Below are 19,501 nucleotides of genomic sequence, written 5' to 3' on the forward strand. Positions count from 1 at the left end.
ACCCCAGGACCCAATTTTGCCATCTGGAATGACATGGAGTCAGTTTAATCTCATTTTAATGGCATAGTCATTCAAATATAATTTTTTTACTCCCCAGATTTCCCTAATTCTGTCCAAAGCTAAAGACACTTAGTTTCCTCAATGATTTACCAAATGATATGATTTCCAAGTATCCTCATCACCCTGAGTACACACCAATTTTTCAAAGTTCATTTTTAATTGTGAGATCCAAAAATGAACACAACTTTCTTCACAGTGTGGAGTATCCACTGTGAAATATACTATGACAAACACTTTCCTTGCTATGGATCTGATAGTCTAGTTAATGAAGCCTAGGGTCACAGTTGCTTGTTTTTTTCTTCTTATCACATCTTTGGAGCTGACAATGATGGTTCATGCCTGTTATTCCAGCTACCTGGGGGGCTTAGGCAGGAGGATCCCAAGTTCAAGGGCAGTCTCAGCAACTAAGCAAGACCCTGTCTCAAAATAAAATTTAAAAGGGGCTGGCACTGGGGCTGGGGCTCAGTGGTAGAGCACTTGCCTGGCATGTGTGTGAGTACTGGGTTTGATCCTCAGCACCACATAAAGATAAATAAATAAAAATAAAATTATTGTGTTCATTTACAACTAAAAAAAATTTAAAAAGCCTGGGAGGGGCTGGGGTTGTGGCTCAGTGGTAGAATGCTTGCCTAGCACGTGCAAGGCCCTGGGTTCGATCCTCAGCACCACATAAAGATAAATAATGTTCATTTATGACTAAAAAAAATAAAATAAATAAAGTTATTGTGTTCAACTACTTCTAAAAAATAAATTAAAAAAAAACTAACTAAAAAGGCTGGGGATATAGTTCAGTGGTAGGAAGTGTGAGCCTCTGGATTCAATCCCTAGGACTGCAAAACCAAACCAGACAAGACAAAATAAAATATCTTTGTGGACTCATACTGAATTTGTAATCAAATTCAAGTCATTAAGTCTTTATCATATGAGAATCATCACTTTTGCTCTGTAGTTGTAAAGATAAAGAAAACCATGAGAACATCTTATTTTTTACTGATTATGAGGATATTATAAATGATTTAATAAAATTTGAAAATCAAAATCATGATTTTTAATAGTTGTATTTAATTTTCATTTTCATCATGTGGACAAGCCAGTTTATTTAACTAATCTCCTAATGTTATATACTGTTTTTTCCCCGTACTAGGGATTGAACCCAAGAGTGCTTTACCACTGCAGTTCCTTTTTTTTTTTTTTTGAGATAATGTCTTGCTAAATTGCTGAGGCTGGCCTCCAACTTTGATTCTCCTGCCTCAACCTCTTGAGTAATAGGCATGTGCTACTGTGCCAGCTTAAGACTGTTTTCAAATAAATTGTTCACTAACATAAATCATGTTGCAGTGGATATCCCTGAATGACAAGGCCCTCCAATCTGCCCCTCTGACTTTACCTGTGCTGTTTGCTCTCTTCTACTTCTCAACACACTCTAGCCACTCATGCCTTTTCTACTGTTCCTTGAGATGCCAAGTTCATTCCTGTCATGAGCTCATTGCATTTGCTATTCTTCCTCTGATTTTTTCCTGACTTTCTCTTTTGTTCAGATCTCAGACATCTATCCACTCTTTTCCTAACCTATCATTCTCAATGGTTTCTCTATATTTTCTTTACTTTTTCTACATCACCATCTAAAATTATTTTGTTTTTCTGTCTCTTTCCACAAGAATGTGTTTCATGAAGGCAAAGTTCTTAAACTCTATTGTTGTATTCTCAGTACCTAAAAACAGTACATGGCATATAGATACTCACAAAAGTTTCGTTGAATGAATACATCTATTTACATACCAATGTCTAGTTCCTTAGTATAAATTCCTACATGTATAGGAAGAAATAGGATAGGGTCAAAGGACAGGAAATCTTTTAAAGTATATGTGCTGTCAAAACAAGAACAACAGGAACATTTTTAAGGCTGTTAATATTTTCAGGCGGGTGTATTGGTGCACACCTGTAATCCCAGCTACTACAGAGGCTGAGGAAGAAGGATTGCAAGTTTGAGGATGGCCTTGACAATTTAGAGAGACCCTGTCTCAAAATAAAATTTAAAAAGGTCTGCTCAGACATAGAGCACCTGTGGGTTCCACCTCCAGCATGAAAAATCATCATCATCACCATAATCTTAGCCATACTTGCCAACTCTAGTCATTATGATAATAAAAAAAAATTTAAGGGAGGATGGGAGGGAAAGGGAGATTACTAAGAAGTAAGATTCATCAAATTATGTATGGGCATGGGCATGTATAAATATGACATAATGAATCCTACTATTATATATAATTATAACCACCAATAAAAAATGATATTGGGAATGGTGGTTCACACCTGTAATCCCATTGACTCGGGAGGCTGAGGCAGGAGGACTGCCAAGTTCAAAGCCAGTCTCAGCAACGTAGTGAGGTTCTAAGCAACTTAGCAAGACCCTGCCTCAAAGTAAAAAAAATAAAAAGTGCTGGGAATATAATTCAGTGGTAAAGTGCCTCTGGGTTCAATCCCTCGTATCAAAATTTGTTTTTAAAAAGTGAAAAATTATTTTTTATTGTTTTCAATAAGACAGAACAAAAGATAAAATTCTATGACATGTCCTAAAGATACCTTACCAGGATGACATTGGTCTATTGATGGTTGTAGCCTGGGTACATTCCTTCAGCCATTTACAAATTCATCTAAATGCTTAAAAAATGTTCTGTTACCTTGTCCTTGTTTCTATATTTTTATCCAAAGAGATAATATAAACGATGCATCTGAAGAACTGTCATAAAGAACAATAATTAGACTTTTACATTGCTGAGACCCATTGGGAAGCCAGGCACAGTGGCGCATACTTATAATCTCAGCTACTGGAGCAGTCAAATCAAGAGGATCACAAGTTTGAGGCCAGCCTCAGCAACTTAGGGAGACACTGTCACAAAAACAAAAACACTAGGACAGCTCATTTCAGCTAAACAAGGAACATCTTTCTAACAAGTGGAATACAATGAGCTGCCTGTGAGTTTCCCCTTATGCTAGTTTTTTTTTTTTTTTTAATATTGATGGACCTTTATTTTATTCATTTATTTACATGTGGTACTGAGAATTGAACCCAGTGCCTCACACATGCTAGGAAAGCACTCTACCATTGAGCCTCAACCCCAGCACTCCCCATGCTAGTTTTTAAGCAAGCAGATGCTAAACACTCTGTAATGATAGTACAGAACAGCCATGACACACAAGACATATATAGTCACATGAGTGTCACCTACATGAGGTGTAGCTTCATCCTTATTGTCTCTCATCCCAGGAATCAGGTCAGAATGTCAGAGAGGTAGTAAGACTTTGACACAGACATAACCGTATATGTATAATATATATGTGGTGTGTGTGTATGTGTGTGTACACCAACTACTGGCAATTTTGCAAGTTTGCAAACTCCTTTCCTCAGAGGCTTTAGACTGATAGACCCAGCCTGATTTTCTCTCAAAATTGGGAGCCATCTCGCCACAAAGCCATGAAAAGCTGATTTTGGCTTTACTATAAATTACTGCAAATTCTGAACCTGCTTGGAATGCCTGCCCATGCCTTGAACTCACCCATGCCAGGCTCTCTGACCAGATAGCAGCCCTCTCTGAAACTTTAGTGACGCCTCACAAATCTTGGCCTTCCCTGGCCAGATAATGACCCTCTCTGAGGCTCTAATGGTCCTCATAAATTCTGATGTTGGGGCCAGCAAAAAATGTAAGCTACCATTAGTGTGATGCTTGTCAGAGTTCTGTTATCTGTAACCCCACTTTGTGTAACTTTCTGGGCTCTAAAGCTGGGCTGCAGGAAAGCTGCTGCTGCTGTCTTGTTTCCCGTGGTTTTGGGAGGGAGAGGCAGCCCAGCCAGTCGAAATAATAAGCTTGCTTTAATTTGATTTTGATTGGAGTCAGTGGTCTTTTCTTGTGTCCTGGTCTAACATTTTGGAGTTCCCCAGCGAGATGACCCTGCCAGACCAGATCACAAGACTAGACTGCTGGAAATTCTGAAGCCGGCCTTCGCTCCAGGGCTCCGGGCTGGAGAGCCACTCTAGGGGGTGCGCACCTTGAGACGTTCCAAGGCCTCGGAGTGAGCCTTCGGTCCCCGGAGCACTGCAGTGAACTGCCGCACTAAAACTATCAGCAAGCACCTGGTGGAGGCCTCCATAGGTAAGTGGCGCCTTTATAACATCTGGTATCCGGTTAAGGGAGATCTCTTCTGAAGACAGAGAGGTGACCTGGCGAGGCTCACATATACTCCTGTTCCGGACAGTAACGAGAAATCGTTCTGTCCTCTGTTCTGTTCTGTAGGGAATTCCTCTGGAAGGGTAGAGAGGTGCAGACAGGCAAGCACGCGCTCCTACCCCGGGAGCTTTGGCAAGCCGTTGCATTGCTCCTCTGTTTTTCTGTTTCAGCGCCGGGTTTCTGTTTTCTTCTGTGTTCTATATGTTTTTTGTTTGTTTGTTTTTGTGCCTTTTGTTGTGTGACTTCTGTGGTAAAAACTTAAGGATATTGGACGTGAAAATGGGTAATAAAGCAAGTAAGCCTGACACCCCATTGGACTGTGTTTTAAGGAACTGCGATGATGAACTTTAGCCCCCTTTAATCTTGCAGTTAAAAGTTGGGTTTAGGTAATTGTTTAGTTTATGATTTCAGATAATTCATGCCAGAGAACTTAAATACTTAGGATGGAAAAGTAAAGAACTCTACTTCCAAGTTGGCAAGTAACTTCCCAATCATTCAGTTTTTTTCACCAATTTTGAATTGGGTAGCCTGGGAAAATTCACTGTGTGTACCAGTTCATTAATTTGGACAAGGATAGTAAATCATAGTATGGTATCTGTTGACAAAACAAGATGTAAAGATATAAAATTTTGTGAATTGTATCTTAAACTTGTATCATAATTTTCAACATCTGAACCTGAAAATTATGACTTATGGTTAAAATGCCTTAGACCTGAGGTGTCTGCTCAGAATATCAGTTTTTCCCTGCTCCTTCCAGACCTCAGCCAGGACTTATGTTGAAATGCAAATGAAAGAAGCCTGCAAGCTCAGTAGGAGACTGATCTGAGGCCTAAAAAAAAAGTAAATTGTATGGTATTTACTAATAACTGGCTAGTCATTTTTTCTAGGACTCTTGTTTTTTTTTTCTTAGATTCTGTATTTTTTTTTTTTTTTTTGAGCTCATGATTTTGATCCTACAGACCTAGGTTAATGTTTTTCTGATCAGTTCTATCTTTCACCAACTGTGGAGTTTTTGAAACATTGCAATGGAGATTTCACCTGCGAAAAGCTACAAGGCCTTTGCTATTGTTATGTGTGCACACTTGTTTTATGTGTTGTATGTCTATATATACATATGTCCGTATATCATATATATGATATACAAATTAACATATATAAGGAGCGCTCATAAAAACAAATTTTAAAAAGTGGATCCAAAGATCTTTAATTCATGTGATTTAAATGGTTCAATTTAAATTGGATAAACAGATAAAAATAAATGTCTTTAAATTTAAGCTGACAAGTTTTTCTAGGTGTTCAAAAAAACTAATAAAATATTAATGTCTATAAAATATATAATATGTCTTGGTTCTAGGACTTTTCTTTCAACAAGAAAAAATGGTTAACACTGTTCAATACATTTGTCTAATATTTTGATAAATAAGTAAAGTAAATTTGATATGGGATTACTCATTCATGAGTACTTTTATTAGATATCTGATTGATTTACTATATAAGTTTGTTTTTATAATCAGTCATGTGTTTATTAAGTTTTATTTTTTTCTAGAGCAAGCAACCATAAAAATTAAACAACTAGTTAAATAAGAACTGTTATTTTAGAGCATTGAACTGCCATTTCTTTAAAAGCTAAACTTGGTTAATATAGAAACATCAATGTAATTGTGATGCTATTAATGTGCTCATATCTTCCAGGTATACAAGTCTATAAGGTAGAAGCTTTAAAGAGCATTATATCAAGCTGGTGTTCTAAAGTTGTTTGGTAAAAAAAAATATATTGGGGATTTATTTACCTGTTATCAATAAGATATGTAAAGTTTTATGTTACTTTTTACATTGGGGAACAATTTAAATTTATTTTTAAGTGAATGAGAGTCTAATCTATGTAAAGGTTAAAAACTTTCAGCCTTTCTTTAATTCATGTTTTAAATGCGATATCATATGGTGTTAGCTAATGTTCATGTGACCTCAAACAATTTATGTAAACTTTGTAAAATGATATTTAAAAAGCAAAGATCAGCTTTAGATCTAGAACACTTAAGATTTATAAAGAGCCCTGCCTTACCTGAGATAAGGCTCTGTGTCCCATCTTACTGCATGTGAGAATGACTACAAAAGCAGTAGGCCAGATTTTAGTTCATTTAAAGTTATGTTCAAAAGTTGTTTTTTTTCTGTCAAGATTACTAGGATCTCAAACAGGGGATATAATGTATAACTCAGCCAAAATTCAGGGTAGCTATTACACAAACTAAATGTTTTTACTCTTGTTAATTTTATTTTGTAATTTCCTTATAAGTGATCTAAAGATTCCCTGTTAGTGTTTTACAGAAGTGTTGCTTTAAGAACACAACATGGGTTAATTTAAGATAATAAGCCATCACCTACAAGACAGGTAGGATAATACAGATCCCAATTAATAAAAAAAGATAAATAATTGTAAAGTTATAGTCATTAAAGCCCAGTACTCTTAATATAAGGCTGTTAAAATTTATTTGCTGGATGTTTAAGATTAAGTTTTAAAATTAAAGTTAAATGAAAAGGGCCAAGAAAACCAATATTTGGCTCTTGCCCTCTGAGTCAGTCTGAATCCAGGGAACAGGGGACCTCTCTAAAGAGCTTTGCAACTCTGGGCCACATAACCTCCCGATCAGGGAGATTAATGAGACCACTGGAGAACAGAAAGTCAATCAGTGCATTTGCTATGAAGAGGAGGGTCATCAGAGAAGGGAGACATCCCTGATGCTTCTGAGGGAAGCCACATGGTCAAGCAAGACCTGGACCTATCCTAGCGCAAATGGCACTAGCAGAACTGAGAAGCTGCTCTCAAGTTTCCCCAGGAATGACTCCCATAAAAACTCAGCTGACTTTTAACAATAGATAGAAATAAAAGTCAGTTTGACTGCTTCATCTTAAACACTTAGCAAAGACAGTTAAACCAAAACACAGCCATTCCTGGACATTTAAAATAATAATAATGATGATAATGATAATAATAATAATAATAATATTTTAAGGTATACACTTTATGTTAGCCTCTCAAAATAAGTAAGATTGGAGGCTACAAAGAAGGATTCTCAGACAGAAATGCCTGATAACTATAAAAAGAGACTATCAAGAGGAGCTGCCAGAGACAGTTTTTAGTTTAAGGCCTACAGATATTCCTAACCTGCACAGGTAGGCTTGGTGTTTGCTAGTATGATTATCTAGCCCTGAGTAACAGAATTAAAGGTTTCTCTATTAGACACAGAGGTCATACTAGTAAAAGGATTTTACATGATCAGATGATATTATTAAACTGTATCTTATGGAAAAGGACATCTGTAACACTAAAAGTTTAATGTTGTGTTTACATTCCTGATAACTTTAAAAATGTTAAAGATTTACATTTCTATATAAAGGCCTTGTCCACTCTGGCCTTATTATGGAGACAGCTTCTCCTGGTAAATATATATTATATATATATACACTAACTTCTCAGCCCTCACACCTCCTGATGAGGGAACTTCTATACAGCGACATGTTCCAGCTGCTGCAACATTTATTCAGTACTCATGGTTTTTGTTTCTCTCATAGAAGCACCCATCCCCAGATGACTTTACAACCTGTTCTTCCCCAACCAGACTTCAAATCGAACTGACTTCTAAAAGGAAACTCATGTCCCTCACGCCGTGCCCCCTCACGTCACCCCCTCTCAGCTCAGAAGAAGCCAAAACGAGTGATGCCCCTCTTCTTACAACAATGGAGCCAAAAATAAATAGACTGTCAATATAAATAATTAATTAAGTCAGGTCAAATCAGTTTTTGGTGAGTTCAAGAAAAGTTGGAGACTGTTACCTGAGGGATTAAAATTCCCTCAGTGCTCTTCCCCTACCCTATCAAAGATTTGAAAGGGACACATAAGAAAAGGGGGGAATGATAGACCCAACCTGATTTTCTCTCAAAATTGGGAGCCATCTCGCCACAAAGCCATGAAAAGCTGATTTCGGCTTTACTATAAATTACTGCAAATTCTGAACCTGCTTGGAATGCCTGCCCATGCCTTGAACTCACCCATGCCTGGCTCTCTGACCAGATAGCAGCCCTCTCTGAAATTTTAGTGACACCTCATAAATATTGGCCTTCCCTGGCCAGATAATGACCCTCTCTGAGGCTCTAATGGTCCTCTGATGTTGGGGCCAGCAAAAAATGTAAACCACCATTAGTGTGATGCTTGTCAGAGTTCTGTTATCTGTAACCCCACTTTGTGTAACTTTCTGGGCTCTAAAGCTGGGCTGCAGGAAAGCTGCTGCTGCTGTCTTGTTTCCCGTGGTTTTGGGTGGGAGAGGCAGCCCGGCCGGTCGAAATAATAAGCTTGCTTTAATTTGATTTTGATTGGAGTCAGTGGTCTTTTCTTGCGTCCTGGTCTAACAAGACCCTCTAACATTTTTTTTTCTGTGTGTACATCTCAACTCAGCCTTCAAATCTACATTCAGCTCATGCTTTCCATTTCAACCATAGTAAAGTATCCATAAATGATTGTTGAGGAAATGAAAGAAAGACATGCTCTGCCCCATTTTCTCTAATGTCCCAACACCCATTCTTCTAGCATCTTTAAATTTTTGCAATTTGCTATGCAATGTACCAAAAATGTTCTCCCTGTTTGCTCCCAAGATGATACTTACCTTTCTATCTTATAATGCAGCAACAGTCACCTTTCAATGGCATATTCCTAAATTAGGCCTTGTTAATATGACTTTAAAAACCCAAAAACCCCTTAGTCTAGCTTCCAGAGATAAATATGCTGAGGTTCTAGTTATGCTTCTACTTCTTTGCCTTGTTTTCCCATTAAATTATATGTTCTCTGGGGCCAAAGATGGACTCTTAGTCCCATTTTGAGCATGTGGTATGTTGCACTTCTGATGACTCCGGCTGAACAAATACCTTAATACCACACAACTGTCTATTCCTTCCAACTTGCTTCAGCTCTGGTATTGTGGCTTTACAAGGCTCAGTTCCCCATGTGGTGAGCTATCAGCTAATCAGATCAAATAAGCTTCTAGGAAGCCAGCTAAGGTAATGTGTGAATTGTTCTTTGTAAGTGGAATGTGGCTGTAGGGCACAGCTGGGGTAGTGGTGGTGAATTGTAGTGCCTAGGAAGTTAATGTTTCAACATAAAACATCTATGTTTGATAATTGTGTAGGACTATCATTGTGTAAGTAAATAAAGCATGCCTCAATGTCAGATTGTTCCTAACTAGCCTTAACTTGGTGTGTTTGATCTTAATTATTAGCTTTTTCTGTAATTCCCTTAGCCCCTTAGCCTAGTGAGCAAAAATCACTCTAATAGGCCAGAAAGATAAATTACCCACTGAGCTTCTGATCTGCAGTTTTTACTGACATGACATCATTGGTAGAAACAAACTGTACTCAGAGAATATTCAGTTTTAAATCCCGTTATTTGGTTTTATGACCTTGGGAAAGGTCATTACCCTTCTGTGGGTCTGAGGTCTAGCAATAAAATGCAAATAATAAATATCTCAGTGGATATTTTGTGATGATTAAAAGATTACATAAATGAGAATGATTTGTAAACTATAAAGTGCTCTAAAAATATGAAGGACTGGTATGATCGATTTTTAATCAGCTTCAATGAAATGGTATAGAACACTACCTACTCAGGCTAGGAAGTTCCTGAGAAAACAAAGAGAGCCAACTTGTACACTCAGGCTGCCCTCCCTCTCTGTTGGCCCTAGGTTTTACACAGAGCTGGCCCAACAAATCCCCCTTAGGGGAGTCAATGACTCTGAATGGGATCCAAGGGGCTTGGATGCAGGATAGGGGCCAGAACATTCCTAGATTAAGAAAACTATCTAACTGACAGTGAATATAAATGAGTAGAATCCTTAACTGACTTAAAGAGCTGGCTCCTACCCCTTGGGTGTTCTTCTTGGACACCTTAACTAATTTTGCTGGCTTCCATTCTTCATCGTTTTCATCTTCACCATCACCATCACCATCACCATCACCATCACCATCCTCATGTTCATGGATAATATTTAGATCCTTGATGTCCATGCTTTGCTCTACGAACTTTTCTTTAACACGGGAAGGTTTTGGCTAAGAAAAAAGGTTTGAAGTGATTATTTAATAAAAATTAAATAATACATATGGTATCATATCTTCCCAGTAGCTGCTTCCAGCTATATTCTCACAGCAGAGATTTCAGACTCCTCAAATATATCCCACTTGTCTTTACCAATCAGAAAAAAAAATTTATTTAGCCTTTGGCCTCACAGAGTCTTTGAAGGGATAGAAACTGGATGCTGATCAATCTGAAGGAGGAAGGGAGGACTCATGATGTGATGAGATAAGGATTTTTGGATGGACAGCTGAACATTGCTCTTTTTTCCTTCTCCTCCTCCTCAGTTGTATTACATAAAGCCAATTCATGGACAAAAGTCAGAATTCTTTTTTTTAAAAATATTTTTCTTTAGTTGTAGATGGACACAATGACTTTATTTTATTTATTTATTTTTATGTGGTATTGAGGATTGAACCCATTGACTCATGCATGTTAGGCGAGCACTCTACCACTGAGCCACAACACCAACCAAAAGTCAGACTTCTGAGGAAAAAACACACCTATTTTTCATAGGACTCTATAATTCTACTTAGGACTCTAAGAAAAACTGAGATTTAGAATTTGGGTATTTTAACTCTTAACCTTTTAAAAAAGGTAATTTTGCATACTCACCCTGAACTTGGGCTATGCAAAGTTATCGTAGGTATTAAGCATTTTACCTTGGGTGGGATATATTCAAAGGAAGAGTCTGGAGATAGAAGGTTATCCTTAGGAAGATGAGGTTTTGTTCTGCTGGCTACTTGGAGGAGGGTCAGTTTCTATTTGAAAAAGAGAGACAGAGAGTAAAATGTAGGCAGCTTCTAGGATTGCTCATGGCTAAAACACCAAAATTCCAAACATTTTTTTAAATGGTGCTGGGGATAGAACCCAAGACCAAGTGCATGCTACACAGTGCTCTACCACTGAGCTACATTCCCAGTTCAGCCAGCTCAATCTTAAACCACGGTAAAGTGAGGCAGGCTTAGAGTAGGTTCAAGGACTCCTACTTTCTAAGATTGTTATCTGATCAAAAAGGGGCATATTTTAAAACTTGTATTTTTACCACTTTGAAATGCACATGATTGGGTCACATGGAAACACAATGTAGACCTCAAAGAGTACAGCTAAATCACCAAATTAAGGGTTGTTCCTGAGTGGTGGCCTCAGTGGCAACCGGCTGTACCAGGGCCTTATCAAGTCGATGGGGAACTCTAATACCTGCTTCATGAGTTCATTCTCTTGGAGAAGCTGCTGATTTTGCTCACATACTTCTTGCATCTTCTTGAGTTCTTCATCCTATTTCCAGATAGTGTAGTGATAGGTGGGGTTATTTTAGGCACTACGTGTAGGTTACTAAACAACTCACTTAGATTAAAAAAAAAAATACTGCTGCCAAGTTCCTGGAAACAGATGGTTTTTGCATAGCAGGCACTGGCACCCAGAAAATTACCTTACTCCCAACTTCTAGGTGTCCTAAATACCTCTTTTTTAAGGGATTGGGGTGAACTCAGTGGCAGTCTAATACTGAGCTGCATCCCCAGCCCTTCATTTTTTATTTTGAGACAGGGTCTTGCTAAGATATCTAGGCTGGCCTTGATCTTGTGATCCTCCCACATAGGCTTCCCAAATCGCTGGAATTACAACTGAATACCACTTCTATTCCAATGTTCCTCATCAGCACTAACCACACTTGTAGGAACCGTGGACTCAGTCTGAGAAGTCTTCCTTATTCTTTTCCATTCTTTAGCCTCATATTCTGTATTCACATCAGGATGCAGATTCAGAAATCCACAGAACTCGTTAGCTCTGTTTCCTGAAGCTACAAATGCTTCTATTCATCCTATTTAACATAGACTAGACAGTTTATTTCCAAGTCTCATAAGCCTTATTAAGCTTCCTGGTGCTTAATACAACTGGATCCATTACATATAACCTTAACAAGTTCGGTTACACCTTATGTGGGAGGTGCCAAGGAAACTCTAGGGATGGTATTGCAGGAGAAAGATTCTAAATTGGACAAAAACAGTGCTCCAACTTGCTACTAAAGGGTGTGGTGTTCTTAGTCTCTGCAAGAAAATCCAGACCCCAGGCATTTTACAAACATGTCAGGTCTCAGCTCAGAAGAACAAGCTCAGGAAGATACAGTTGTCCCTAGGATTCTAAGTAACTATTAGATAATTTCACTGTCTCAGCTTTTTATAGTTCAGTGTTGACACAATAGAACCAGGAGGCCTCAAAGTCTGGTGTGGAGTATATATTGGTGTTATGGTACCAAAAACAAGGTGATCCTGTATATGGCTACATTCTGATTATCTCTCATCTAATCAAGTAGGGACAAAAAGCAGTAGAGGCTACCATTTTAAGCCTTTCTTCAGTAGTTCTTACTCTTTGCTGCAAGTACAATGGTCTAAATGAGACACGATTCTTGATGAGGCAATGTGAAACCCTCCTCTGGAGACCTTTCCTGTCTTCTCATACCTGACACTTCAGTGTGCTCAGCAGCTGCTGCTCCTTTTCACTGATTGACTCCTCCAGCTGCTTCTCTGCCACTTGGCTTTGCTGCAGCTGGCTAAGAAGGTACAGCACCTAGAGAAAGACACAATCCATAGTAGTATCAGAGGAACCAGGGGAAAGAAGGATTTTCACCTAGTTCAAGCAGTGATCCAGGTGACTCCTTCATGATTTAGAGGCAAACTGTTCTTTTTGCTCTATGGCTTGAATAGCAACAATGTTTCTCAGCACATTAATCTTGGGATTCAAGCCAGAAGCTAAGAGCCATTACCATGGGTAGGTATGAACTTAGGTATATCACTTTTCTCTGTTTCATGTTTCTCATTTGCAAAATTTAGAAAACAGCACATGCACTTTTAAAGGAAACTCATTACCCCCCACTACTTTTTTAAGCTAACTAAGGGCAATGACAGCTTTGTGTCTTAACTAGCTTCTTGGCTTGTCAGTGTACCTTCTCTTGGTGCTGTTGCTCCATTCTGACCAGCTCAGCTTGTAACTCTGTCTCTATCTCGGCAAAACGATTTCGTTCCTCATACAGCATCTTCTGCATGTCCACACAGCTGGCCTTGCTCTGTTTCAGGCTGCTTTCAAGCTTGCTGACCTGTATTTTGGAGGAGACCAGCTAGAAGAGATAAAAGAGATCAATTTATTTGGAGAATAACCCACCTTTCCCCATTCATTAGGCAGGAACATATTAGCTTTCTTTAAATGGTCTGAGGAAAGTGTCTTCATGTGCAATTCCATTCTTATTTTTTCATGTCATATGGATTCTAACAGTGAATATTAATAGGACTACTGTTCTGCTCCTAGGCCAAGAGTCCATATTTCTGCTGTGACATGTATTTGAGTTCTGGAAGCAATAGCTAAATTCATTTTATATCTTGCTCTGCTTTAAGGTCCAAATAAACCTAACCTGAACAGTATATGATGATTCCAAAATTCTGATATTTAAGTCTGAAAAGAAATTAACATGACACACCCTTATGTCCAATTCTGTCCTGTCTCAGAATGTCTGTGTTCACACGTCAGAACTTGTAGACACTTTAGCTGAAACTGCAGATCTGGCTCTTCAGGCTGGATTCATATCCTGTGCTGGCCTAGTTTTGCATTTACTACTAGCCCAGATGGTGAACATCATAAATACCAGCGTTCACAAACCTAATCAAGATTTCTTAGTAGAACAAATCTGCTAACCTAACACGAAAATGTGAAAGGGTAGCATTACTCTAACTTGTGGATTCAGATGGATTTTATGCTTGTCTTGAGTGAAAAATGCCTCAATCACTAGAGGTTATTAGTTTTCACTCCTCTTGTGACAATGGAAGATGATATATTATTTTAAGGTCACTGAAGATAGCTTTTCCTTAAAATGAATCTTTATATGTCAAAAGATGTTTAGGTTTTCTCTTTTCAAGACTGTATTTTAAAGTTTTTGAATGTACATCTCATAGGTCTTTTAACAAATAGTACAATATAATAATAGTTTATGTTTAGCCAGTAGCCAACTGTGGCATTCTGGCCTTTTTCTAAGAGCAACAATTAACATTTATTGAGCACTTGATTTATGCCAAGCATGATAAGTATCAATTTGAGTCATATTATATTTTTTGTAAATGACTGGCCTCTACTTGTTTATATCAACTTTTTTTTCAATTTCATTTATTTAGATGTTGGGTGGGCCTTTATTTTGTTCACTTATTTATATGTGGTGCTGAGAATCAAACCCAGTGCCTCGCACATGCCAGGCAAGTGCTCTACCACTGAGCCACAACCCCAGCTCCTGCTTATATCAACTTAAAAATTTTTTTAAGTTGTAGATGGACACAATACTTTCATTTTATTTATTTTTGTGTGGTGTTGAGGATCGAATACAGGGCATCACACATGCTAGGCAAGCACTCTGCCACTGAGCTACAGCCCCAGCCCGCTTATATCAACTTTTATGCAATAAACTCTCTAATGTTAGTATCACTGGGTTTTTCCATGAAAAGTGGTAAGAAGCTGGGCACAGTGGTGCATGCCTGTAATCCCAGTGGCTTGGGAGGCTGAGCAGGAGAATCATAAGTTCAAAGCCAGCCTCATCAACTTAGGGAAGCCCTGTCTCAAAAATAAAAAGGGCTAGGGAATGTGGCTCAGTGGTTAAGCACCCTTGGGTTCAATCCCTTGTACTGAGAGAGAGAGAAAGAGAGAAAGAGAGAGAGAGAGAGAGAGAGAGAGAGAGAGAGAGAGAGAGAGAGAGAGAGAGAGAGAGAACTTTAATATTTATTTTTTAGTTTTCGGCGGACACAACATCTTTGTTTGTATGTGGTGCTGAGGATCGAACCCGGGCTGCACGCATGCCAGGCGAGCACGCTACCACTTGAGACACATCCCCAGCCCCTTTCATTAGTTTTGAGACAGAGTCTTTTGCTAAGTTGCTGAAGCTGGCCTCCAACTTGTGACCCTCATGCCTCAGCCTCATGAGTCACTGGGATTACAGGCATGGGCCACCACACCTGGCTCCAAGGTATTTTATTTGAACCTACCTAACTAGATCCCTAATTGTTGGTAGTAAGAGTGATAGTTACCTCTCCAGTTAAATATTTCAGGGCACACTTGGCTTCCAGAATTGTAGCAATATTCTCCCAACGTTGTTTTGGCCTGTCTTCACTTTCTGCATCCAGTAGCTTCTGCTGTAGGTCAGCAATCTGAGCACTCCTTCACAAACAGAAACAGTCAGTTTTGTTGTGAATAGCTTCAATACCAGGAAGAAGGAGAACTCCGAGCAGAAACTTTAAAGTGGTTTATGAATGGAGATATCAGTTAAATAATGACTGAGTCATCTGGTTAGAATTTTACATAGTACCTAAAAATTGGTTACAAATGGACTCCAGGAGATTATCCAAATGGTTTTTATTTTATTAAATACTGGTTGAAATAAATAGGTCATATATACTGAGACTTGGAAAGATTATGGTAAGGCCTGTATTGTAATAGACTGACTGACTATACTATGACTTTGTCATGAAGCCCTATAAATTTGGACTGTGTAACAATAGCCCACCCATGGAAGGAAGAGATTCAGGTTGGAGACCTGAAGGAAAATCTCACAAGAATAGGTAGGTGTTCTTTGCTGGAATCAAATACCAAATTGATACCCATGGCTGGTGTTATAGGAAATTATTGTTTATTTTGGTACTGGGAGCACCAGGGGGCACTTTACCACTGAGCCACATCCTTAGTACTTTTTATTTTTTATTTTGATACAGCATCTCACTAAGTTGCTGAGGCTGGCCCTGAACTTGCAATTTTCCTGCCTCAGCCTCCAAAGTTGCTAGGATTATAGGCATGCACCATCATTTCCTATAATGAGAGATTATTTTAAAATGCCTTCCACAGGACTGAGAAGTTTCTATGACTAGATACCCTGACCCTGGTTAGAAATTCCAGATACTTTCCAATCAAGTATGGCCTAGAACAAATTCTATATAATATTTCAGTTTTATTAATAACTTCATTTTCAAATATGCTGTTTCCAGTGAGAGGGAGAATACCAGCATGTGCTTAACTTGTGATACTATGTTAGATTCCTATAAGGAAGATGGGACAAAAGTAATCTAAGATGTTTTTCTCATATTTGGTGGTCTCAGGACCCCATTCATTAAAAAAAACACATTGAGAACTTCTAGAAATTCTGTTCATATAGGAACACCTATAGTTATTTATAGTATAAATTCAAACTGAGATGAATTTAAATATTAAATTCACTTAAAATTAAAAAATTCATTACATATAAACACTTTAGGAGAAATAGCTGTATTTTTCAAGACAGAAAAAGATTTAATGAGAAGAGTAAGATTATTTTCCATTTTCACAGATCTCTGTATAATTTAGTAGAAGACAATTGGATTTTCACATCTCCCTCTACTCAATCTTTTGTGACATGTTGTTCCAGTTGATGTAAATAGAGACACTCTAACCTTACATGGATATGTAGTTTGAAAAGGGAGATGTATTTTGGTAGCCTTTTCAGATAATTGTGGATACAAGTAGTAGTTTCATAAAAGTTAGTCACAATGGGGAATCTAAAACTATTATTATTTTACTTTTATTTTTAAAAATTAAATTCATTTTCAGCTGCTACATAAAACATGAAATCTATACATATTAATGGGGTACCATGTGATGATATGATAATGCATATATTATATAATAATTAATTCAGGTTACACATAACTATTACTTCAAACACCTGTAATTTTTTATAGTGAAATCTTTCAAAATCCTGTCTTCCAGCTTTTTGAAATGTATAGTACATTATTGTTACATGAAACCATCCTACTGTGCAATTGTACACCAGAGCTTCTTGCTCCTATCTAACTATAATTTAGTATCCATTGATCAAGTGAAACTATTATTAACTAATTTTTTATATTCTTATATATTAAAATCCATATGGAAGCTGGGGATGGTGGCACACACCTGTAATCCCAATGACTTAGGAGGCTGAGGCAGGAGGATCTTAAATTTGAGGCCAGCCTCTGCAATTTAGTGAGACCCCATGTCAAAGTAAAATATAAAAAGGATGGGATGTAGCTCAGTAATAAATCATCCCTGAGTTCAATGTCCACTATCAAAAGAAATCCATATGATGAGTTATTTTTTTTTCTTGTGAATCCCCAGGACATAAAATATTTCCATACATATATAGGAATGTGTGTTTAAACATATATAAATTTAGATATAGTCAGTCTCAAAAGTCAGGGCAGATATCCTTGGACAAAATTTGCACTTGAAAACAATATATATATTGTTAAAAAAATTGAAGATTGGGTTGTCCTTGAACAGTTTTGATTGTCTTCAGGGAAAGTCTGAGGCAGATGCTTTATAGCAAGTAATGGTGTGGGAGAGAAGAAAGTGGAGATGGGTTTAAGTTGGCCTGGCCAGAGCACAATCAAGTTGCCAATGCCTATGTTCTGTTTCCATGTGGTGAGAGCCAAATTAAAGATTCCTACTTGAGACAGTGTGGGACAAAAGTCTAGTCAGAGTCTTTGGAGAAGACTCCAGCATTTAAGAGGAAATTTGATTTCATGGCTCAGTGCTGCTGCTGAGGACAAAAATCAGGAACAAATGAGCAGATTATGAGCAATCAATGCAAAAAATATGTATTCATTTTAGGCCAGTATTTACATAGATGTTAATTGGTTTGGAATGGCTTGAAATGTAAATGGATATAGCTGAATTATAATAAAGTATCATATTTTGGTAGGCCAAACAAACAAATCCCATTAATCTATCTCTCAGTAGGAATGGATATTTTACCCATTTACTTTAACATGTTATTTTGACAATATTAATCCACTGAGTCATGCAGATCCTCTGAATGTTAATACGTTTCATTATATAATATATTTAAACCATCACATTTGTTAGTATCACCACTGGTCTTACCAGAAAAGGTTTGCTTAAAAGCTCAAATTTTATCTTCAGTAACACCTACTGTCAGTTGTTTTCCTTAAAGTGATAGGCTCCCTCCATTCATTATTGAGAGCATCTCTGCCAAGTAACCAAGTCTGAATAACCATGGTTTGTCTGTCAGTTGTTCTTTCAAGTACACATGATGTGCCATGAAAAATAGGCCTATTGATCTCAAACCTCAAATAGCTCAGTGCTTTTCTTGAGATGACCATCACAATCAGCATGCAGCAGAGGTGCTTCCTGTTTTGTTATATAGATTATAAAAAAGATGCAAACTCAAGGGTCAAGATTTGATAAAATTAACAATTTTCCCTGATTTTATCAAAAGTCATGCTTAAAGTAAGAATGACTTTTTAAACAAATTTAAACTGGTAGTGTGTAGAGGTGCTGTGTAGAACAACTAATTGTTCAGGTTGGTGCCAATGCTTTCATTAAGTCTAAGGTATCAGTAATTTTTTGCAGTATTGCTTTTCTACCATTAGTGCAAAAATCAACATGGTAAAAATAGCAAATAATGCTTCACTATTATTATGAAAATAGTTTTGCCAACTTAGATTCCCTAAAAGGGTATGAGAGATCTTCAGACCACACTTTGAAAACCCTGATTCTCGAAGTCCTTTCCTTCAACAAATTTACAAACTCTCTTTAGATTGAAAACAAAACTAATAAACATAAGACAAATATTAAACACAAAGATATATCATTTTCATTGCATAATTGAGTATTGTAAGTTCTGAAAGGGTTTAGAGAAAAAGACTAGTGAAGGATGAAGAGTCAGGCTAGGCTTCTAGAATTGGTAGGGGAGAACATTTCAGTCATCATCTACATACACCCTCCTTTCCTTGTCTTCTTTGTTAATTCATGTCCCTTATCTCTTTCAAAATTTAGTTTAAGTCTCAACAACTTTAGGAAAATATCCTTGATTAAACTCACCTCTGTCTAATTCCTTTTATGTTGTACCTACTACCCTACATTTATATAATCATTTACTTATGCATATGGAGGAAAATGTTTTATAACCAGCATTTAAAAAGAAACAGTCCTGATTTGTAGCTTCTGCCTCTTTCTGTTGTGTAAATAGACTCAACATAGAAATTATAACCTATCAAGAATTTTCCACATTCCAGAAATCATTTTTAAATATTTTTTA

General features: G+C 37.5%; 1 protein-coding gene across 3 annotated transcripts in view; it reads right to left on the reverse strand.

Annotated features, from left to right (window-relative positions):
• Kif4a (kinesin family member 4A) overlaps positions 1-19,501 on the reverse strand; it is a 144,372-nt gene that overhangs the window by 7,213 nt on the left and 117,658 nt on the right. For all 3 annotated transcript variants that reach the window (XM_046467084.2, XM_046467083.2, XM_046467082.2), the window contains exons 23-28: positions 15,462-15,591; positions 13,346-13,516; positions 12,862-12,969; positions 11,602-11,679; positions 11,064-11,162; positions 10,194-10,379 (exon numbers count right to left, since the gene is read on the reverse strand). In XM_046467084.2, coding sequence (XP_046323040.1) covers positions 10,194-10,379; positions 11,064-11,162; positions 11,602-11,679; positions 12,862-12,969; positions 13,346-13,516; positions 15,462-15,591 — 772 coding nt within the window. The remainder of the gene's footprint in view (positions 1-10,193; positions 10,380-11,063; positions 11,163-11,601; positions 11,680-12,861; positions 12,970-13,345; positions 13,517-15,461; positions 15,592-19,501) is intronic.

Source organism: Marmota monax, unplaced genomic scaffold (genome assembly GCF_021218885.2).
Source record: "Marmota monax isolate L192 unplaced genomic scaffold, Marmota_monax_Labrador192_F-V1.1 WCK01_AAM20220418_F8-fsc00284, whole genome shotgun sequence".
Lineage (NCBI taxonomy): Eukaryota > Metazoa > Chordata > Mammalia > Rodentia > Sciuridae > Marmota > Marmota monax.